The sequence below is a fragment of the Mastacembelus armatus genome, chromosome 3, assembly GCF_900324485.2.
Source record: "Mastacembelus armatus chromosome 3, fMasArm1.2, whole genome shotgun sequence".
NCBI classification, from domain to species: domain Eukaryota; kingdom Metazoa; phylum Chordata; class Actinopteri; order Synbranchiformes; family Mastacembelidae; genus Mastacembelus; species Mastacembelus armatus.
The window spans coordinates 10,930,912-10,954,862 of NC_046635.1; the positions used below are offsets into that span (position 1 = coordinate 10,930,912).

The 23,951-nt window shown below is 40.4% G+C and overlaps 1 protein-coding gene across 2 annotated transcripts; it reads left to right on the forward strand.

Moving 5' to 3' along the window:
• Positions 1-1,028: 1,028 nt before the first annotated feature.
• dhx38 (DEAH (Asp-Glu-Ala-His) box polypeptide 38) lies at positions 1,029-21,140 on the forward strand. 2 transcript variants are annotated; one of them, XM_026319753.2, is made up of 27 exons: positions 1,029-1,311; positions 1,834-2,162; positions 2,892-3,085; positions 4,997-5,152; positions 5,260-5,422; positions 6,843-6,961; positions 7,045-7,121; positions 7,224-7,379; positions 7,473-7,634; positions 7,739-7,846; positions 8,549-8,673; positions 8,836-8,973; positions 9,113-9,299; positions 10,288-10,473; positions 10,637-10,777; positions 11,071-11,181; positions 11,624-11,740; positions 11,877-11,984; positions 12,139-12,251; positions 13,401-13,609; positions 14,935-15,089; positions 15,581-15,736; positions 16,077-16,211; positions 16,667-16,792; positions 16,878-16,973; positions 17,320-17,441; positions 19,477-21,140. In XM_026319753.2, the coding sequence occupies exons 2-27, from the start codon at positions 1,837-1,839 to the stop codon at positions 19,556-19,558; spliced, it is 3,768 nt and encodes a 1,255-aa protein (XP_026175538.1). In that variant the 5' UTR covers positions 1,029-1,311; positions 1,834-1,836; the 3' UTR covers positions 19,559-21,140. The 2 variants fall into 2 exon arrangements, with proteins under 2 accessions (XP_026175538.1, XP_026175537.1); XM_026319752.2 differs by having other exon boundaries at positions 1,030-1,311; positions 2,889-3,085.
• The last annotated feature ends 2,811 nt before the right edge of the window (positions 21,141-23,951 follow it).

Consider the following 23,951-nt stretch of genomic DNA (forward strand, 5'->3'; position numbering starts at 1 on the left):
AAACAGACCAATGACTTGCGTGTTCCGTTACCACAAAAGCGCATACATGAGAACTGACCAATGACACTGTACGTTTCTAAGCGCTGACCAATCAGAATCGATAAAACGAGCCAAGGTCGTCAACTGTGCGCTGTCTTTACGCACACAGGGGTTTGACGTTTTAACAGGTCTTCCGTTCAGCCATATGGAAGATTTCATAACATTTTCTTTGCTTTCAGGATGATTATAGCATTGCACTAATTTCCCCGTTTCAACTGCAGGTCTGCACTGCACGTAATTACAATAAAATAATAACAGTTCCAATAGAGTGTAAAATAATTTAGATTAATTGTATTAAAATATCGTCTAAATTGGCTGCTATTGGACGTGTGTCTACAGATCTGGACACTTTTTAGGATTTATTTGGGACTGATCACATTTTAATTGGTTTACAAACATGGAAATACCTTATTTAAGTAATTCCACAGACGTGTCCTTCGCTGCCGTACTACATAAGAAGATGTTTTGTCCCTTTTTGTGCTGATAAGGGCCATGTGAAGCACATGCTTATTACTGATAGCTGAGGCTACCAACACAAGATGACAGTGGATGACAGTATGTCCTCTGCCAGTGGTTCTACTTCACGTGTAAACGTCCTCTGCAGTAGGAGATAGGGTCTTAGAAGACACTTGAACGATTTAAAGAAAAGAAAAAGTATTTCAGCATAACATAGTTTCATAACGCCCAAGCTTTGTCATGCTTTTATAACTATGATAATTTTGCCTGACGTCAGGAACGTAAAGGGACGCAAATCATTTTTTTTGGTTTTACAGGAGTGGAAACCTTTAAAGGTACAGGTTACTGAAAAAAACACGTGCTGCGGCAGTAACATATAATATACTACAGGTGTGACAAAACATATTTTAGACTCTTACTCAAATGCTCCTATTTTACCACCACTGTTACAATTGAAGCAGTGTTTTTACACGTAGTAACAAGTGATTGTTAACATTTATGCCTTACCTGGCTGCTTTATATAGGCTGTTAGAGGAGCAGCAGGCACTCCTCTTTGTTAACGCAAACTCTTTGGATAAAGTTTTGAAGATTTTTTTTCTCCAGCGCTTAGAATTGTGGGATTGCAATGGCTGCTCATTGTCTGTAAACATACGCGTTGTGTTACGAAAGCCGTGGTTTAAATATTTTCTCCTGACGGTTTTTTTAGACCACTTACATTAGTTGAATGTAACTTCTTTAACTTCATGTGAGACTTTCTGCGTTTTACACCCAAAGAAACGTTTCTGGGGTTTGCTAACGCCTGCCGCCTTTTCTGAGGTGAGTGACGTTGTTAGCTTCAGTCATTTAAGACAGTTGTTATGAGACGGCAGGATATTTCGTAATTGTACTTATTTATTATAGGTAAAGACAAAATTAGGGTTTGTTCAACCTGCTTTTGTACAGGGTGGGAGACTGTCATAAATCTCGGGTCAGTGTATTGCTGAATCTGTGTCACACATTAGTTATTAATTAAGTGGTTTCTTAGGAAAACCTAACACGTTCTTTGGATTATTTTTGCTGCTCCCAAGTTCTAAACTGTGAATGTTTGCTGATTTTTAGTCCTTTATTACAGTAAAATGAATCTTTTGATGGGCAGTTACAACTATTTTCTAGCATCTCATAGATTAAATGCATTTGCCCACAAATAACAGATTTATTGATAATGACAATAATTGTTGCAGCCTTATTTCAAGGATGCTCCAAAGCCCAATTCAAAAATTGTGCTTTATGTTGTTATGATGAAGAATTAACTACTATTACACACGTTTTCAACATTGGCGCATGTCGTTATGTCCTCAGATAATGGATGACGATGTCTCCATGCATAGGCTGGAAGGAACTGATCCATCTGCTGAAGTTGGTGGACTGATAGTAAAAAAGAAGAGCGCAGCAGCAGAGCCTCATGTTTTTCGGGCGCCCACTCCACGCACATCTTTGCTTGGCTTGGATCTGCTGGCAGCCCAAAAGAGAAAGGAACGTGAGAGTAAGGAACAGGGAGATGTGGGTGGCAGTGACAAAAGTAGAAAGAAGTCAAAGGTTTCCTCCTACAAGGACTGGGAGGAAGGTAAAAGTGACTCTGGGTCTGATGAAGAAGAAGATGATAAGAGCAGAGATGCTAAGCGGGAGAGGTAAGTGTCAGTGCTTCATACAGAATAATATTTTCTGGGGTTACATGATTCTGGGTAAAATATGAATCTCAATTTTTTTTCAAGGCAGCACAGTGGCTTGGTGGTTAACACCTCACAGCCTCACAGTAGCCCAGCAGGGGCCTTTCTGTGTGAAGTGTGCATGTTGTTCTCTCTGCGCTTGCGTGGGTTTTCTCAGGATGCACTAATTTCTGCCCACAGTCCAAAAACATGTATTTCAGGTTAATTGGTGATTCTAAATTGCCCATAGGAGTGAGTGTGAGTGTGTGTGGTTGTCTGTTTCTAAGTGGCCCTGTGATGGACTGGTGACCTGTTCAGGGTGTACCCCAGCTGGGATAAGTTCCAGCAGATCCCCCATGACCCTAAATAGGAATAAGTGGGTATAGATGATATATGGATGGACAATTATTTTTCATTAAAAATTGAATCTTGATTTTCTCTGAACACAGGTTAGCAAGGAAAAAGGAGCACTCAGATCTCCCTGCTAATGCGAACATGGCAGAATTGTTCTCACGTCAAAATGAGATCACATAGGGGTCTTACCTGAGATCGAGGTCATAAAGTAATTGTGTGAGATTTGGTGGAAAACTCTAGATAAATTGACAGGCAGGCAAATACAAGACTTGTTTTGTTTTTATTATTGTAAATTTATGTGATTTTTATTCCAGTTGTAGGTAACTTCTAACATTATTATTTCTGTCTTACTAGCAGGAAGTATCGTGTAACTGGGTGCGAGACACCCTCAAACCCTGGAGGGGTAAGTGAAGAGTTCAAGCGCAAGCACCAGCAGAGAGAGAAAGACAGACGTGAGCACGGCGTCTATGCATCTTCCAAAGAGGACAGGAACAGAGATAGAGATAGAGAAAGGAGCAAAGATAAGGACAGAAACCGAAGGAGTGAAAGAGGTGATTCTAAAGATCATCCCCCATGTAACATTAGTTGTATTTTTAATGCAAGTAAACATTTGGTCATGGTCCAGCATTTTTTGTTATGTTAAAATTCCAAACATCCATATTATTATTGTATGGATTGTAAATTGGATACATTTTGTTGTACTTTTGTTGCAAAAATAAGCAATTACATTGAGATGATTGGTGATTTATTTTTATTTTATTTTCCATTTACAGTTATTTAGTTACAGTGGTGTGAAAAAGTCTTGGCCCCCTTCCTGATTTCTTATTTTTTTGCATGTTTGTCACACTTTGTTTCAGATCATCAAACAAATTTAAATATTAGTCAAAGATAACACAAGTAAACACATGCAGTTTTTAAATGAAGGTTTTTATTATTAAGGAAAAACAAAATCCAAAACTACATGGCCCTGTGTGAAAAAGTGTTTGCCCCCTAAACCTAATAACTGGTTGGGCCACCCTTAGCAGCAACAACCGCAATCAAGCGTTTGCGATAACTTGCAATGAGTCTGTTACAGTGCTGTGGAGGAATTTTGGCCCACTCATCTTTGCAGAATTGTTGTAATTCAGCCACATTGGAGGGTTTTCGAGCATGAATCGCCTTTTTAAGGTTATACCACAGCATCTCAATAGGATTCAGGTCAGGACTTTGACTAGGCCACTCCAAAGTCTTCATTTTGTTTTTCTTCAGCCACTCGGAGGTGGACTTGCTGGTGTGTTTTGGATCACTGTCCTGCTGCAGAACCCGAGTTCAGTCTTGGGGATCATCAAGATGTTTTCTGGCAAAACTGAGACGAGTCTGTGGGGCTATGAGACTGTGGGGCAGTTGTGGCCTAATGGATAGGGAATCGGACTTGTAACTTGAAAGTCACTGGTTCGAATCACCTCTGGCAGGAATTGTCGGTGGGCAGAGTGAACATCCAGTGCCCTGGCCATCCTCAATGCCATGACTGAGGTGAGACCCTTGAGCAAGGCATTGGACCCCCAACTGCTCCCTGCACTTGGGTGGTAATGGAATTTCCCCATTGAGGGACTAATAAGTTATATATGTATGTGTTGTTTTTGCTCAGCAGCGCTTTTCATCGTGGAACTCTGCCATGCAGACCATTTTTGCCCAGTCTCCTTCTTATGGTGGAGTCATGAACAGTGACATTAACTGTTGTGGGGTCTTTTGTGACCTTTTGGATGAGTTGTCGCTGTGTTCTTGGGGTAATTTTGGTTGGCCGGCCACTCCTGGGAAGGTTCTCTACTGTTCCATGTTTTCGCCATTTGTAGATAATGGCTCTCACTGTGGTTCGCTGCAGTCCCAAAGCTTTAGAAATGGCTTTATAACCTTTTCCAGACTGATAGATCTCAATTACTTTCATTTTTGAATTTCTTTGGATCTCAGCATGATGTCTAGCTTTTGAGGATCTTTTGGTCTACTTCACTTTGTCAGGCAGGTCCTGTTTAAGTGATTTCTTGATTGCGAACAGGTGTGGCAGTAATCAGGCCTGGGTGTGGCTAGAGGAATTGAACTCAGGTGTGATAAACCACTTTTAAGTTATATTTTAACAGGGGGGACAAACATGGAAACACTATCAAACACACAGGGCTATGTAGTTTTGGATTTTGTTTTCCCTGTATAATAAAAACCTTAATTTAAAAACTGCATGATGTGTTTACTTGTTATCTTTGACTAATATTTAAATTTGTTTGATGATCTGAAACATTAAAGTGCGACAAACATGCAAAAAAAATAGGAAATCAGGAAGGGGGCCAACACTTTTTCACACCATTGTATTCTTAACTGGATAAAGCTTTTTAAACACTAAACTAGTAAATCTATTTAACGACAGCTAAGACACAGTCCTATTCAGTAGTTGTGGATATTGACAGGAAATTTCCTTTGTCTCTGTCTGTCAGAGGAGCGAGAGAGCAGCCATAGTCGTGGCAGCAGCCGATCAGAGCGGTGGGAGAGCAGTAAGAGGAGTGAGCGCTCACAGAGAGATGGCTGGTCCGAGCGCATCAGTCGGGGGAGTAAGAGAGAGGAACCCCTTACACCCCAGCATCGCCCAAGAGGTACTTGTCTTTATTTCTTTTTTCATATCATAATTGCACAATTGTGTAATTGGAATTATACAAAGCACTTTTAATTCTTATTTCATTAAACCAACTTAATTTGACAGATGGTTTCACACCTTCACGCTCCAACTGGGATGAGGACGACAGTGGTTATAACAGTTCACGGCATTCTCAGTGGGAGTCTCCATCTCCTGCCCTGTCTCACCGAGAGTTGGATCGCTCAGAGCGAAGCCATCGCTCTGTTCGAGAGAGTGAAAGGAGGGAAAGGTAAAGAACTGTCATTCATAAGCCCTTTTGGACTGCAGGAACTTTTTCAGATTTCTAACTTTGCAGGAAGTTCCTCTTTTTTTGTGTGTGTAGAAACTGAGAACTATAGAAACTGAGAACCATGAGTGATGTATGTTTATGCTGGTTGCAGCACCGGCAACCAGCATTTGTTTAAAAAAAAAAAAAAAAAAACATCACACAAATGTACAGACAAAGTCTTGGTTTTATTAAGCTTATGCGATGGAGTATATACAATTTCACTAGCATTGTTGAATGTGATGTCGCAATGGCAACCTTATTAGCCAGCTTCGTTACAATAGGGTTCCTACTGGTGATGTGAACGCAAACAGACATTGTTAAGGACTACCGGGGCTTTTCCACTAGCACTGCTCGGCTCTACTCGACTCAACTCGTTTTTTTTGGTTTTCCATTAGGGGTTAGTACCTGGTAGCATATACTTTACCAGCACCTGCTTGGCCCAGGTTACAAGCGAGCTGAGTCGATAATATAATGTGACATCAACAGGCTGCGGGCCACTGATTGGACCGGGAGTGACGTCACTGGAAGAGTGAGCGCTTCATCCCAAACGAGTATAAAAAAACCTGGCATTTTTAATAAATCAGCAACAGCGTTTCCATTTTTATCATCTTTAGCGAGGCAAATGGCTAAAGCTACTCCCAAAACAACACTGTGGTCTTATTAGGAGGTGCAGACGTTTTTGTTTTGCGCCGTGCTATGACGGCCCTGCTCACGTTGAGGTGGTACTCAGTTGTAATAGAAAACGACCTAAACCGAGTTGAGTCGAGTAGAGTAAAGCCGAGTAGTACTAAAACTGCAAAATGGAAAAAGCAGCATACATTTCTTGGAACCGTTCCTCAGCAGGGGACAGTCCCTACAACTGTCTGCACTGTTGCCTCAGAGCAAGAAATTTCCTGGTTCGATACCCATCAGGGGCCTTTCTGTGTGGAGTTTGCATGTTCTCCCCCGTGCTTGCCTGGGTTTTCTCCAGGTTTCCTCCCACAGTCCAAAAACATGTATGTCAGTTTGATTGGTGACTCTAAATTGCCCACAGGAGTGAGTGTGAGTGTGTGAGGTTGTGTGTCTCTATGTGGCTCTGTGATGGACTGGTGACCTGTCCAGAGTGTACCCCTGCCTTTCACCCAAAGAGAGCTGGGATAGGCTCCAGAAGATCCACATGTCCTTAAATAGGAATAGGAATAAGCAAGTATAGATAATGAATGAATGAATTAAAGTTCTAGTGGAATTATAACAAACCATATACAACATTGCTTTTCCTAAGCGATATGACAATGTTTTTTAGCACAAACCTATTTTGACCTGCAAAATATTGTCATAACTGTTATCTAGTGCTTCTAAAACATTACATGCTCTTATACACACATATCTGCTGTGTACTTAGGTCAGTCAAAGGCCGTTATCCTGACGACACACCTCTGCCTACTCCGTCCTACAAATACAATGAGTGGGCCAATGACAGAAAGCATTTGGGCTCTACACCTCGTTTATCACAAGGCAAAGGTACTATTCTGATAACAAGGCATTTAATGTTTGCATTCAAGATTTAAATGCTCTCTGTCTGATAACATTTTTATTGTCTTTAGGTAGGAAAGAAGATGGCGAGGGAGGAATTTCGTTTGATAATGAGGAAGAGAAAGAACAGTGGGAGGAGGACCAGAAGGTGAGTAGTACAGTTATCTTTCATTTATGTTTCATAGGAACTATTAACCAGTTTTGGTGATGAGATTTTTGTTTTGCTTGTAATTGTCCCACTGCTTTGCAGCAAGCTGACAGAGATTGGTACATGATGGATGAAGGCTATGATGAGTTCCACAACCCCTTCACTTCCACTTCTGATGAATATATCAAGAAGAGAGAGCAGATCCTTCAGAAGCAGACTCAAAAAAGAATATCTGCCCAGAAGCGACAAATCAATGAGGTACAAGCCCAGTGCTTCACATGCATATACTGATGGTGTGTTCATTTGTCCTAGCATTTGTTTGTGCTGATGTATCTTTGTTTCTTGTCTCAGGATAATGAGCGATGGGAGACCAACCGTATGCTGACCAGTGGCGTGGTGCAGAGGTTGGAGGTCGATGAAGACTTTGAGGAGGACAGTGCTGCTAAGGTCCACTTGCTTGTTCACAACCTCGTCCCTCCTTTCCTGGATGGAAGAATAGTCTTCACTAAACAGGTGACCAAAACCAGATTATTTAATATTGTTCTATGCTGTAGATGTCATAGATTTTTATTTTTGACCTAAATGTTTGTATGTGTGCGTTTGTTCACCTGCTACAGCCAGAGCCTGTCATCCCTGTGAAAGATGCCACCTCCGACATGGCCATCATCTCTCGAAAGGGCAGCCAGCTTGTCCGTAAACATCGTGAGCAGAAAGAGCGTAAGAAGGTATGCTGGATTTATGGCTATAATTGATTTATAGTAAAAGAGTAGTACTTTCAAACAGATGCACATGCTCTGTAGGGAGAGACTGTGGGGAAAAAATTGTTGCATTGAGGGTAAGTAGAAAATAAAATGTGGCATTGTGGCATGGTGAGTACTCAGCAGGGTGTGGTATGCAATGCACAGCAGTGTAATGTACAGAATTAAAATTGTGTAATAAATAGCACAAGCCCCAGAATAATCACCAGCAGCCTGTGTTTTTTTGTGCTGTAACTAATATTCCTTTGATATTAATGAAAGTATTGATAGGATGCTAATGTTACGGTAAAAACTGGTAAGGGTTTTAAATTGTTTTGTTAAGTGTTATAGCCATTTGTATGCAGGAATATAAAACAAAGCAGACATGATCTTCATCCTCTGACATTGAGAAATGTTAATAGGGTTTGTTGGTGTGCATCTGTCCAGTTGATAATGCCACTGCTGTCTGACTTCATCACTTTAAAAAATAATTTATTCATGGTCACTTTACCTGGTCATTTGATGACATTTTCACTGCAAACGACTATCAGCAAGGTGAAACAACTTGACAGATGTAACACCAGACGCTCGTGTGTTGAATGTGCATGATATTTGCAGTCTGTTCGTGCAGTTACAGACCGATGTGTTATTCTTCAGAATAAGTTCTAATTGGAATAATTGTGTCTTCAGGCACAGCACAAACACTGGGAATTGGCAGGCACCAAGTTGGGCAATATTATGGGAATCAAGAAGACTGAGGATGAAGACCTGTCTGGGGGAAAAGCAGTAGGCGAAGACGGCAAAGTAGACTACAGGTGACCAGCCTGCCTGTGCAAAGTTTGCTCTAGATGGCATTTCACATTCTCTTTTTAATAAGCCACAGACTGACATGCGACCTGTAGAGTCAGTTTGTCCAACCTTTCAAATTAATGTTTTGGTGATTTGTTTATTTATTTTTTTCTTTCTCTGCCTTACAGAGCAGAGCAGAAATTTGCAGACCACATGAAAGAGAAGACAGAAGCCAGTAGTGAGTTTGCTAAAAAGAAGAGTATCCTGGAGCAAAGACAGTACCTCCCTATTTTTGCTGTCAGGCAACAACTTCTTAACATCATAAGGTATTGAGTCCAAGACTATGTTCATTGGTCTGCTCAATCACAACTTTTATCTGTAATGTTCCACTAGTGTTTTAAATCATCTCAAAACTGTGATGAGATTTGTTGGACAGACTTTCAAAGTGCTTCTGGCTGCCTACAGGGACAACAGCATAGTGATTGTTGTTGGGGAGACGGGCAGTGGGAAGACCACCCAGCTGACTCAGTATCTGCATGAGGATGGTTACACCAGCTATGGTATGGTGGGTTGCACTCAGCCCCGAAGAGTGGCAGCCATGAGTGTGGCCAAGAGAGTCAGTGAAGAGATCGGCACCAACCTTGGAGAAGAGGTGAGAGCTGGTTGAAGCTTGAGCGAACAAACTGATAATGGGAATACCTCTGTCAGTGGCAACACTGCAATGCTACTGTGTAGTGCTTTACGTATAACACTGAAAAAATAAAGGGATTTCAATAATGTTCAAAATATTGCTTTGAGCATGTAAAAAGTTAAGCATTGTTTGGTCTAATTTAGCTAATTTAACCTTTTAACTGTGGATTTATTTAATATTTTGACTTCAAAGGAAGATTCATTTGTTCCAGGCTTGGGCATATTTGTTGTTAATCACATTTTGCTCACTTTGGTCTGGTGTGGATACCAATAGCTTTACAACAGTATTCCAAAATACAAAAAAAAAATTCTTATCTAAAATTTCCAAAAGGAACAAGAATGCAGCGTCAGCTTTAGCATTACATAGTAGTGTTAAGAACTTTTGTGAGTCTTGCCTTTGTTTTTGCAAAAAATATCTTGTTTCATTAATGTAAACATGTTGACTTGTTTAAATTCTCTTATCAATTTCAATCATAGCCACACTGTTCCTGTTTCCCTGATATCCTATTTTGATTAGGATGCTTTGTCTGGTGCTTAATGTAGGCAAGACAAGTCAAGTTTATTTGTATAGTATAATTCATACATGTATTGTCTAATGACCAGTCCAAGAAGAACCTTGCACAAATCTAATGGTAAGTTATATGTTGGGTAACAGCACCATCTTATGGACAAAAGTAAAATAATGTGTGTGGCTGACCTGGGGTTTGGACTGAACTGAGGAGCAATAATAGAGAGAACATTGGAGCTCTGTAAATGTTGGGTAGAGGCTGTCAAAAATTGCTTATTTACTGGAAAAACTGATATTATGTAGTGCTATTTAGTTTAATGAGGTATAATTTGTGCGTTTTGTAATTTCCAGTGCATCTCATACATTAGAATTTGATCGAAGAAAGCACGTTAAACCTCAGCACGTTATTTCGGTTGTTTGCTGATTGTCAATCTGCCTGCAGGTGGGCTATGCAATTCGTTTTGAGGACTGCACATCTGAGAAAACACTGATAAAGTACATGACAGATGGTATCCTGCTCAGGGAGTCACTGAGGGAGTCAGACCTGGACCACTACAGTGCTGTTATCATGGATGAGGCTCATGAACGCTCCCTGAATACTGATGTGCTGTTTGGCCTGCTGCGTGAGGTCAGTACACACCTAACACTTATTAAAGACATAAAGACAGATCTTTTTTTTTTTTTTTTTTTTGTACTCTGTGATTCAGTGATAAATATATCATAAGATGATGTTTTTTCCTTATAACCACCTTATTTTCACTTTGTCTGGTCTGTTTATTGTTTTGTATCAGGTTGTATCTCGACGCACTGACTTGAAGCTCATAGTTACCTCTGCAACTATGGACTCTGACAAGTTTGCAGCGTTTTTTGGCAATGTACCCATATTCAACATTCCAGGAAGAACATTTCCAGTAGACATCTTATTTAGTAAAGTATGTTTCCATTCTACTTTCACTTGATGCACTTACATTACATCACATCTACATTTATGCCGCAAGATCTCCTGCATTAGATAAACTTTATTAATCCCCAAAGGGAAGTTAGTTTGTCTTAGCGGCAAACACACAAAACACAAAAAAACAACACAAATATAGATACATTAAAAACACACAAAACTTTAATCTATTTCAGTGCACAGATAATGCATAGATAATTATTGTACTTGATATCCTGTATCGCCGCTCAGATGTAATTTTCTGTGCCTGTTGTGCTATGTGCTGTGTAGACACCCCAGGAGGACTATGTGGAGGCAGCAGTGAAACAGGCTCTGCAGATCCACCTCAGTGGGTTGATGGGAGACATCCTCATCTTTATGCCTGGGCAAGAGGATATTGAGGTGAGAAACACAGCTGCTATTATCATTTACATGTATTAATTTTGGAGTAAAGTGCTGATTTGAATTTCATGTACAAAAGGTGTAAAAAACAGAGTTAAGATGTTCTCCTACAGATTTTATAAAATGTCAGTTGACCAATAAGATACATGCTGCTTAGTGTTTCTTCAAACAGAGACATACTTGTAGATGGTGTTTCCACAGTTATCTTCTCTTAAATTAAGGTTTTTATAAGGCCCTTGACAAATAAATATAATAATTAAGTTAAACTCAAATGCAGTGAAAACTGTCCCAAATGAATCTTTAAATCCCATCTATAATATATGCATGCATTTTATATTGATTTGATTTTTACTTTGAACGTATTTTGTCTGGTGACAGGGACAAGAGGTACTTTCTACTTTATGATCTTTCAGGAGTTAAAAGTATTTCCTTGTCCTGGTAGGTGACATCAGATCAGATTGTGGAGCGGCTGGAAGACTTGGAGAATGCTCCTCCTTTGGCTGTGCTGCCCATTTATTCCCAGCTGCCATCTGACCTTCAGGCCAAGATCTTCCAGAAGGTTCTCATCAGTCATAATGTTTTTAATTGTGAATGGATGTCCCTTAATTCACATGCATTTTTGTACTTTCTCTCTTTAATGAACAGTGAGAAATCATAGCCCATCCACTGACTGTTTTTGTTTTATCCTCTGCTAGGCTCCAGATGGTGTGAGGAAATGCATTGTTGCCACAAATATAGCAGAGACTTCCCTCACTGTGGATGGAATCATGTTTGTTGTGGATTCAGGATACTGCAAACTTAAGGTACTCCAAGGCCCCAGTCACATTGTAAATAAATTGTATATATTTTTTTTTAATTTTGCAGTTTGTGAAAGATTATTTTTCCTGTATCCAATATTTAAACTGCTTTTATTGCTAAATATGTAACAATACTTTTTTTTTTTTTTCCTATCAACAGGTTTTTAATCCTCGCATTGGAATGGACGCTCTGCAGGTTTATCCCATCAGCCAGGCTAATGGAAACCAACGTGCTGGGAGAGCAGGGCGTACAGGACCCGGACAGTGTTATAGGTAATGGCCTTTGTTGCACCCAACACTTGCACATGTTTAGTGCTGAGCTGAGTTCATACTTTTGTCACATAGACATTTCTGCAAGACTCTAACTTTGTTTTTAGCTATATGTATTCTTATCCAGTTATTCTTTTTACGACTTCCTGAGAGCAGGAACATACATTCTTTTCTGGCGTCTATTATAGTTCACATACAGAAATACTACCACCTGAATAGCAGAGTTCTTTTCCATTGCTGCTTTCCTAAAAAAGTAGCATAATTTTAGCATAAGTTAAAGTGTGTTTTCTTCCTTTAGTCAGTCAGATCTGTGCTCTTCCAGATGGTTTCTTCAAGGCTCTGGATGCGTGACATTGCCATGCTTTCAAGACAGTCGGAGGCAAGATGTGTGCAAGAGAGAGAGGGCCACAACTCTAAGCCTCAGAGGATTTCATGCAGTTTAATTCTGTTTATGGCAAGTTTGCCACAAAAGACCCTGTCAGAGATTTTTCTTGACCTTTCACACATTTACTTAAGTAGGCACTGAGTCACACATACAGACATTCGTATGTTTTGCATTTCTAATGAGCTACAATGCCTTCAAAAGCCCATATATTTCAGGGTAAATCCAGCCTACCTGCTCATATACACAAGCTCACAGAATCGGTTTGGGAACAGCTTTACACTGAGCACATTCAAGGTGTTTGAGTAGCTGTGGTTGAGAGTGCACAGTTGCCAGTTTGCTCTGCTCACATGGAGAATCCCCCACTCAAAGACTGTTTTAGCTGTGACTTCAGGAACTCAAAGGCAGGCTCAGAACTTCCATATAAATTCAAATCATTCTGTAATTATAAGCACTAACATCTGGCAGCTGTAATTGTTGACAGAGCTTTATGTCATGTCCTCTGCTTTAACTCTGGATGTTTCCCTGAATTGTACTGTGCAGGTAATCTATATGTGGCGCTCAGTGAATTCCTTCACCAGGTCTGCAAATATTAGAAAACAGAATACATCAGAAAGAGATACATTAGAGAAAGCACTGTTCACTGTTTGTGTGCATCAAAAATAAACAAGAATGACCATTTATATTTATGTCTCACTTTGTTAGTATAATTTGATTGTAGTTTGGTAACTCATATTTCACACCATGTCCTTGCTTTCCTTTCTGTCCAGGCTCTACACTCAGAGTGCTTTTAAGAATGAAATGCTGACTACCACCATACCCGAGATCCAGCGGACCAACCTGGCCAATGTGGTCCTGCTCTTAAAGTCTCTGGGTGTTCAGGATTTGCTCCTCTTTCACTTCATGGATCCGCCACCTGAGGACAACATGCTCAACTCCATGTACCAGCTCTGGATCTTGGGAGCCCTGGACAACACAGGTGGGTGGTGAACTGGGGTTGGAATAACCAGATGACGAACATCTCCAGTGAATAACAATCAGATGATTTTCCATATGTTGACTATTACAATATATTGCAATCAAGTATCAACTGATTGATACAGTACCCACACGGCAGTTTGCTGTATTGATTTGATAATTGACCAGCGATTTTGCTTTATATGATTTATGAAACAAAAACCTATTTTTAAATGTCTTTTGATTGTGAGGATTTGATATTGACATCCCAATATTTGGGATTGGAACTGATCACAAAGTAAAATCGTGAATTTTGCTTTTATGGACAATGTTGCTGCAATATTCTAAAGTTTTATAGACCAGACAATTAATTGGCAAGACAATAATGGATTTAATGTTCCTTCCCACTACCTGTTCATCTGGTTGTAAAGCTGACAGGCAGAATACAAACTAACTGATATATATCAAATTTTATATGTATATAGACCGAAGTGGTTATGTTAATTTCCTCATGCCATTCACGGCCATTGACATATTTATAAAGGATTAACACACACATTCTTATCCTGTATCCAAATTGTCACACAAAATAATTTTCTATATCTCTTTTTTTGTTTCTGTATTGCCAGTAGTACTAGGGTGAACTGGGCTAGGCCAGTTTTAATACCTTAGAGCCAAACAACATAAATCATCCAACTTTTCAGATCAGACTATGACAGAGAATATTGTGTATTTGAGAGTAGTAGTTCCCCCTCAGCACTGCTTTGAGCTGCTGCATAGTGATGCTGACACCACAAACACAGGGAGGAGAATAGCTTCTGTGAAGGATGCTGTGGCAATGATGCAGACACTGCAAACAGGCCTGGAGGAGGTAGTTGTGAGGTTTAGCCAGTGGAGTAATTGCCTAGTAACTGATCCTGTTTGATTTGACTGGTCGGGTCTCATTTCTGTCTCATCCTTAGCCAGATTCTAGGGGATTCAGGGATTTGGGGATAAGGGGGGGACTTTTGATGATTCCCTGTATGGTGTGTTAACAGCAGATTATCTCTGATTAAGGCTTACCTGCCCTAAACTCGCTGCTCTGCTTCTCTGCTTTTCCTCATCTTAAGCTTCTTAGAGTCTGTCGTCTAATCATTTAAATCAGAACTGGCAAAGTTTTTGATCTCATGCTTTTTTTTTTTTTTCTTTATTGCTCTACAAGTATTCTAAGCTGTCAGCAGTTCATGGTGATAGACAAATAAGTGTCATATTATGCTGGTATCTCCTACATGCCCAAAGGCTTTTGATGGAAAAGAAGCTTATCATTTGTCTTACGCTTGTCCATTCTACATTTTTTTCACATCTTAGGTGCTTTGACACCAACGGGGCGTCTGATGGTTGAGTTTCCCCTCGACCCCGCCCTCTCCAAGATGCTGATCGTGTCCTGCGACATGGGCTGCAGTGCTGACATCCTCATAATAGTTTCTATGTTGTCTGTGCCGGCCATCTTCTACAGACCTAAGGTATTTTTCATCTGTTACAGTTGCTGCATAACTGAAATATACTGTTTACTGTCAATTTCCTGTTAAATTGGCACATGGAGAAATTCTTTCGTCAAATTTTATGAATCTGTTTGTATTAATGTGTTTTCCTCTGTTGAGAAGCCATATTTTTGAACTTATAGTGCATCACTTTTATGTGAAAGGGGTCACTCATAGTGATGACCTCTGAATCTGCAGTTCCCCTCAGCTCTTCACAGCTTTATGGCATTTTTCAGCTCATTGTTTTGGGCCCACAAATTTGTTATTCATGTTCGCAAACAGCAGACAGACACAGTTAGTGTTAGACCACAGTGGAGCTGCTTAAGAGCCAGGTATTTCCCTGAGGAATTAGTGGAGACCAAAAACAGAACTAAAACGTGAAAATTGGACTTAAAATTGCTCGGTGCCAGAAACACCTCTCCAAGTGAGTGTTGATGTTACTCTGTATCTGCTCTGTCTTTGTGTCTCTGCAGGGTCGTGAGGAGGAGAGTGACCAGGTGAGGGAGAAGTTCTCAGTCCCAGAGAGCGACCACCTCACCTACCTTAATGTCTACATGCAGTGGAAGAACAACAATTACTCCAGCATCTGGTGCAACGAACACTTCATCCACACCAAAGCCATGCGCAAGGTCAGACTCGCTCTTCTTCACTTGTTCTTTTTGTTGACACTTTCTGGTCCCTGATGACAACCTGTTGTTTACTTTCCACTTGTTAAATTTCTGCATGTGATAATTAGCATGTGGAAGTTTACATTCTGAGTTGTTTTCTTGCTTAGTTTAGTGTTTGAATATGTGTAGCACACAGTTCAGGTCCTGTGAGGCCTGTTCAGTATCCTGCTGAATTATTTAAAATCTAATGGCTGTCAGATTGAATTTGATTTACAGCCAACTATAACTTGGGACAGTCTTGCAAAATTTAGTACTTGTTTCCTATATAGTTGCATTTCCAGTACATATTGTTCTTGTACAGGTGCGTGAGGTGCGCTCTCAGTTAAAGGACATCATGGTGCAGCAGAGGATGAATCTAATTTCCTGTGGTTCAGACTGGGACATCATCAGAAAGTGCATCTGTGCTGCTTACTTCCACCAGGCTGCCAAGCTCAAGGTACTTTCTTCACTCTGGGTTTTCCTCAGTTAATATGTTATGCCTAGTGGCAACTGGTTGTGGCAGATTTATAGCAGCATAATTACAGAGTGGTGAAATATCCCTTCTGGCCTCACATTAATACAGTGCTAAAATCTGAAAAGGAATTTGAAATCATGACTATATAATCAAGGTTCTCAGTTTGACTTATGAGTAACTGGCTAACCCAGCAATTGTAGCAGTGTTGGATATACTTCAAATTTATTTTCCTGCTGTCTAAGCAGGAAGGTAGAGGAGCAAATTAGCCCAGATGACCTGCTTTGCTCTGCCCTTAAAATGCACCCATAGATGCACAAACACACATACTTAAACCTCAGTACACTACAACACACACACACACACACACTTTCATTTTCCTCATTCAGAAATTCTAAGTGCACATTTAGTCTGTTATTTATGCATGTGTTTGCTCCCAGGGCATCGGTGAATATGTGAACGTGAGAACAGGCATGCCATGCCACCTCCATCCTACCAGCTCCTTGTTTGGTATGGGCTACACTCCTGACTACATCATCTACCATGAGCTTGTCATGACCACCAAGGTAAAATGTCAGGCCATGGCACTTTGGCTGCATAATAACAATGTGTGCTGTCTATGTTGTTGTTAACTTTGGCTTTGTGTTGTAGGAGTACATGCAGTGTGTGACTGCAGTGGACGGAGAGTGGCTTGCAGAACTTGGTCCCATGTTTTATAGCATCAAACATGCAGGAAAAAGCAGACAGGTAAGGCAAGGCATTCACATCACAGCCAAAAGTACAGTTAGAAATGTTGGGTATAGACTGTGATCAGGGCCAACTGCAGGGTCAACCTCATGTATGTTCAGACCGAATGGGAACAAATCCCTGCAACCTGCTTTCCAGAATCTGGTTCCTCACCCAGAGGAGTCCAGCCTATTGATACCAATGGTTTTGGAGCAAGGTGTTAAGTAGTCACATGTGGGTGAAAGGGTTTGGGTTCCACAGTACATTAGGGCATATTTGTATGTATACTCTGCTGTATTGACTAAAAATATGTCTTAATGTTTCTCTAATTTTTTTTGTCTACCTTTCTTATCTGTCATGGTTTCAGGAAAATCGTCGGCGGGCCAAAGAGGAGATCAACAACATGGAGGAGGAGATGGCTCTGGCTGAGGAGCAGCTGCGAGCACGTCGAGAGGAGCAGGAGAAGAAGAGCAACACCAGCAGTGTTAAGTAAGCCAGCAACTATCTCTCCTTCTTTTGGCTCCTCCTCACACACAGGCCTCACTCAACAATAGCTCCCCATGGCCCTCATTTTCCATACACGGCCAAGATAGAAACATTTAATTTACCTACCTCACTGCCAATCCATATCTCCAGCCCTCCCTCCACCCGCTGCTCCTGCTCTCTCTACTCCACCTCTCTCACTCTTCATGATGAGCTTTTCTCACCTCTGCTCCCTCCAGACGAGACAAAAAGAAATAATATTGACTCCTGGCTGACCCCCATTACTGCAGCAATTTAAATTGTGCCATAGCAGAGCAGAGAAAGGAGGGGAATGTTCATTTTCAAATTAGACCAAAAAATTAATTTCACACCCATCTGTGAGCTTTACAGAGAGAAATAAGGTTATAAAGACAGATTTAAACTTTTGTAGTTAATTAATCAACTGGTTTATCTTTCTTGAGTTTGTGTGACCACGTCTGTGACAGATCCATTGAAAATAATCACACTCGAGGTATAGGATTAAGAATTAGATTTAAGCAGGGGAAGTTGAATGTGTGATAATGAATGCTGAAGGCTCTCTTGGGCTCTTGGCTGCTTTTGTCCTCTGGCAGGCCTCACAAGCATCTTCTTTAAGAGTGCAGTGCAACAAGGATTAAATATTTCATCGGGTACGCCTTCATGTGCCGGCTGCTTATCACCTGTCTCCCTGCTCACCAACACAGATCAGTGGTGTGAATTAGTAAATGGACCAGTTGTCTGTTTTGTGTATAAATGTAAACCTGTGTGAGTGAGTGTTTTTTCGAATCAGTGGTGAGGGGCTAGAAGTGGAGGGGTGGCTTCTTGATCCATGTGAAGTACTTAAAGGACAGTATTTCAAGTTTAACTCGTTTACTGCATACCTAAGTCTCTCATTAATTTTAACAATTGTAGATTTAAATAGACATAGTTCTCCTAAAGCTGCTTGTGTAGAACATGTGGCTTATTAAAAATATTTTGTGGAAAAGCACATTTATATTCCTCAAAGCCAAAGCTGGAATTTGGTATCACAACTTCAGACATATTTCAAACAACACCTATGCGTCTTTACTGGCCATGTTTGAATATAGGCTGGATAGGTAGAGTTTACTTCATGAACATATTCTTCCCACAGCCCCAGGCAGCCATGGGGTTCTGTTCATTTCTGTATAGGTTGAATATCAAACAGTCCCCTGAGACTTGCTAGAGCCATGTAATCCATCACTGTGCATCAAGTATGTCTTAAAATTTGTCACCAAGACTGTTATTGGGTGGCAACAGTTGTAGTAATGAAAGGCTGATAATCAGTGCCGACGATTCAAACTGAGTAGAATAGATTTTCGTATTGTACAGGAATAAATGGAAATCAACAGACCCCTAGATGTTCTAGATAGAACAAACATGTTTTATTTTCTAGCATTAGCATGACTTGTTATCTTACTTACAAAACTTAATTTGTAGTAAATAGTGTAGTAAAATGTGCAAAATGGTATAATCCTTAGAGACCTTGTACCCTTATCTGTTTGTCTCCATTTGTTTTCATTGCTGTTATGAAACTAGTAGAATGGAGGGAAGCGCAACAATTTCTCCTGAAGTGAACAGGGAGATGGAGAGAGAGGGGGACAGTGACAGAAGGGGGTTATGGCCTGATGGTTGTAATTGCTGCAGGTGTGTGTGTTGGGGGGTGTAAAAAAGAGGAGAGATGAGGGAAGTGTGGGCAGTGTCAGGGTGTCACGCTGCTGTAATTAAAGATGATAGATTGTGCTGTCAGAGGTGTCAGGCTCTACGTCCCAGCACTGCTCACAGAGACACCAGCCTGTCTTTTCACTCTCCTCCAGTCCTGCTGCTTTCATGTTCACATTAAGCTGCTCAGGCCAGTCCTCCTCTGGCCTCCAGTCTCTTTTAAACCACAGCTGCTTACCTAATATTTCATATTTAGCATTTGACTAAAGGGGCAGTAAAGGATCAAACTGAATAGTACGCTGTACATAAAATGTTTTTTACCTCTGACTTTTTCTGTTTCCAGGGCCGTTAAAATCTGCACACCAGGAAGAAAAGAAGAGGTCCCCATGACGCCCAGACGCACCCCTGCCCGCTTTGGGCTGTAACTCTCCTCCTGTATGTTAAAGACAACCAACTATATCAGCTACGTAGGACTCACTGTCACTCATACTAGGACCATACCAGCACTGGGAAGCACAGTGCAACATCCAGTAACCATTTATCCCTCCCAGCATGGCCAGAATTTACTGCAGTTCCTGTACAGACCACTAGAGTGAGAACTTGTATAAGGCACAAGACTCAAAGTTGAGCTAAGCTTTATCAAAATGCCTCCTTCCACCTTCACCATCTAACATGGTATGATTCTGTGATACATTTTAAGCAAGACTAAAGGATGGCTCTGTTATTTTTTTGCATATACAATATTTATATTTAGCCATTACTGAAATGCTCTCACATCACTGAAGTAATTTTACCTGAGCTAGAAACCCTTAATTTCTATATTTTGTTGAAATCTATTCATTCTGAATGCATTATCAGATTGAAACTGAAAGAGTAATCTGATTTCACTGTTTCTTGTCTTTGTCATACTGCTAGTTCTCATACTACTGTGACTTGAACAGCATATATGGCACCATGAAGAGCCCTATCTACAGACTGAAGCACTATTCAAACTGTACTTGTGACATAAGTGTCTTCAGACTCTAGAGTTGTGTTGTAATACCCCCAATGCACACATATAGCACATTCATGCAGGCTTAGGCAGTTGATCTTTGTCTGCTTTCTGTTAAAACAAGTTCAAACAATGTAATGCAGCTTTTAATACATCTTTGCTTCATATAAAATGTCCACAGGTCCTTGTGTTGAAAATAGCACAGTGTCCTTTGTGATTTTCCTTTAATCAAATGTCTTTCAAATGTGTGGATAATGTGCTTTTGTTGATGTATGCTCTCTTCTGCCCTTATAGCTGTTCAGAATATCATGCAGCTTCAGAGTTTGGTCTGTGTAACAAAACAGTTTAGTGAAGGCCATGTTCAAATAGTGACAGCAATTCTGGTTTGTCTTTTCTACATGGGACTCAGACAACAGGGGAACAACTAGTGGTTTAATTTTTTTTTAGCATCTTTTGTAAATGGAAAAAAATAAATGTAAGCTATTTTTTTTTAATCCAAGGTGATTTCATTTATGTAGTCTCATTGTTTTTTAGTGTCTTTTTTTCTGCACTGAAAGTGTCTAAAATAATTGTCATTTCAATTTACAAATAGTTTCACAGGGATATGGATAACTTTAGCCAATAAGCAGAAAGTTTTAGGTAGCAAGAGTGTCTTCAGTCACTTCCTTTACTTATGTATCTACAATATATAAACAAAACTGGTGAGTAATTTATTAAGCAGCTGTGTGCATAGAATTCATTCAATTCAGTAGTTTTGTAGTCAGAGATTTGTTTTTAATTGATTAATCTACAAGTAACTTCTGGATTTATTGTTTTTTCCTTAGGATTTCAGAACCAATTGGCATACACTGTCTTTTCTTGGTTTCCAAGGGGATGTCTGCAAATCAGTAGTAACATTTTGCCACTAAATGTCAGAAAATAATGAAAAATGGCCATCACATAACATTTCTGTCCAGCAGTGTACAATCACAAAAAATAAAGAAAATCTGCAGTTCCTCACAACTGAGAAGCTCAAACCACAAATGGACATTTTTTCTTAAAAAACAATTTGAAAAAAAAAAAAAATCAGTTGCTCATTCATTTTCTTGACCTGTCCAGGGTCCTTGACCTTGTCCTGCCTTTCGCCAGAAGAGAACTGGGATAGGCTACAGCAGATCCCAGTGACCCTAAATAGAAATAAGTGTGTATAGATAATGGATGGATGATTCATTTCCCAGTGCCTCATTGTTTGAGCTCTATTTTAAATGGCTTTTTTTTTGTTTGTTTGTTTAATCACACCCAAAAGATGCTCAGTTTTGTTACTCTACATGAAAACACCAAATACAACTGTGAAAACAGCAAATGCTCACAACTGTGAAACTGAAACTGCACTTGAGATCTTTTTCTTGAATAGGGATTTAAACATGACAAAAACAGCAAATTGCAAATTTTAGAAGCCGGAACCAGGCAGTGTTTGGCATTCTCTCTCAGCTGAACTGAGGAATTTGTTGTAAGAATAGTTACTGATTAAATATTTATCAATCAACAAATGTTTTTCATCACTATGGAACATTCTTATCCAAGATGATTAAGACATTCAATACTGGTTTTTCCTGGCAGTCCTACCAATCAACTTCTGCATGTGTTGAACAAACTAACTTGTGGTCAGGGAGGTCATGGCCTTGGTAACGTAACATGTAAATATTAATACAAAGCAACACAAACGCAGCAACATTCAGTGAGCTACATAACTAGGATGGTCATAATGAAATTCACAGAATGGTTGTTTTCATTGTCAGCTTCACAATTGTGAGCTGAGGCGATGAGTGGAACTGATCAGAGAGAAACAAAAAGCCTGGGTCTGTCCCTCGCTCACGCAGGCACTCACACCCACAGATGTCACACATCTACATGAGTGATCCCAGGGCTTTGATACCCCTCAGCTGTAAAGATGTTGATATGCTGTAGATGAAGAGCCGGGGTACATGTGGGTGGATCTTGTCTGATTTTTTATTGAAGCTGTATCTAAATCTTCAGGTCACACGAATATTAAACAAAAGCCAGGATGATGTTCCAGTGTCTTCATCATGGTTACACCACATTTCTTGATGTCTCTCAGCCGAAACCGTTCCTACGAACCGGCATCAATTTGGAAGGAAAGACGAAGAGGAGCGTGTGATTTCTTCAAATGTAGTCAGCAACAACTAAAGTTCTGAACCCCTCTGCTGCAAGTCCTTGTTGGTCAGTTATAATCTGTCTCACTGTAGTCCTTATGCAAATAAGCATGATTATGAGCGCTGCCTTGACCCCCTCAATCCACTGAGTTGTCTTGATTGAGTGTGGCAGGCAGAGGAGGGGATGGATATAATGGACTCCACCAACTTTAATGAGACAAATCTCAGCTATGGGCTGACATTTTGAAATAGTCCTTGTGAATGACAGTGTCAGCAGTCACCTTTACCAAAGCTTTCCAGGCAAGGTCCCTGTAATGATGGAGGGAATTAAAATGGCCTCCAAGGCAGTAGAGATAGGAGCCTCAGGATTAGGGTGCAAAGCCACGCCTCTTAAATGGGCTCTTCTGCCATATCCCAAATAAAGACGCCGCCTTTTCATAAGAGTACAGCTCTCCTCTGCCAACAACATATCGTCACCCTGAGATTTGATGGAGGAGGGGGATTATGGTGAATGTTAGTTGTTGACCACTGTGAGATTTGCTGAGTTGAGCTGTCCCTCACATTTACTGCCCCGCCATTCTCTTCCTCTTATTCCTCTGCCTTGTTGTGTCTGGTGGCAGACAGGGACAAGCTCTGCTGTCATTACAAACTTAATAAGAGCAGAAGTGAGATTGATGAGAAAAACAGAGGCATCAACTGCTCTTTTAATTAACTCTTGTCCCATAATGGTGGCGGGACAGAGGCACTGAGCAAAGAATGAGACATTTTCTTTCTCTTCTCACCCCTTTCTGTTTTGTTGCCTTGCTCACCCCCGATAATGAACAGCCTTCTGGGACCCAATTACATCCAAGGCTGCATTAGGAGCACAGCAGGCCCGGTGGAAACTTCAGCTGAGTTTCCCCTCATCTTCCCCCCTCCACTCAATGTTAGCCTGCTGGAGATGGCCTTCACTTGATTGAATTTTGAATGTTACACCCCTCCCTCCATTCCACACACACACACACACACACACACACACACACACACACACACACACACACACACACACACACACACACACATTCAGACACACACTATCTTCTGTAGTCCCTTACCTTCACCATCTCTGAACCCACATGTGGTTTATGATGGAAAAACAGGAGGCGATGTATGCTTGTTGTTAGCTGGCCTTCACTTTATAATTGATAGCACTGATAGAGTAGCATTGTATACAATGTGTACAAGGTGGTGAGAACTGGTCCCTTTGTGTTGTTTTCCTGCAACATACTCTATACGCCTGTATGGAGATTTACAATAACTGTGGTGTTTTAAAACTGAATAGCCATTGACCAGATACACAACAACTGACGTGCTTATGTTTAGCATGTATGAGGTTATTTCATCATAAACCAATCAAGTTAGTAAATTAATTCTCTGGGTGTCAGCAAATGTACCGATAACCAGTTCAGTAGGTGATACATTCAGTAAAGCTCAAAAATCACAATAAATTGGACCAACATGGTGGACTGGGGGGCATTGACTTTAGCATTACTGAAAATGCCCCCCATTGTCAAAGACAACAGGTATATCAGGCATCTGGGGAAAAATATTGTATATAATATTGGCCACCAACTTTTTTTTTTTTTTTATCATTCTTGTACAAAGTATTCAAACACACTTTACTTGTACACAGCA

Coding starts and splice junctions, on each gene's coding strand:
- dhx38 (XM_026319752.2), top strand. CDS start 1,837: ATGGATGACGATGTCTCCATGCATAGGCTGGAAGGAACTGATCCATCT. Junction 8,974..9,112: donor CAACTTCTTAACATCATAAG/GTATTGAGTCCA, acceptor GGCTGCCTACAG/GGACAACAGCATAGTGATTG. Junction 13,610..14,934: donor GGGAGCCCTGGACAACACAG/GTGGGTGGTGAA, acceptor TTCACATCTTAG/GTGCTTTGACACCAACGGGG.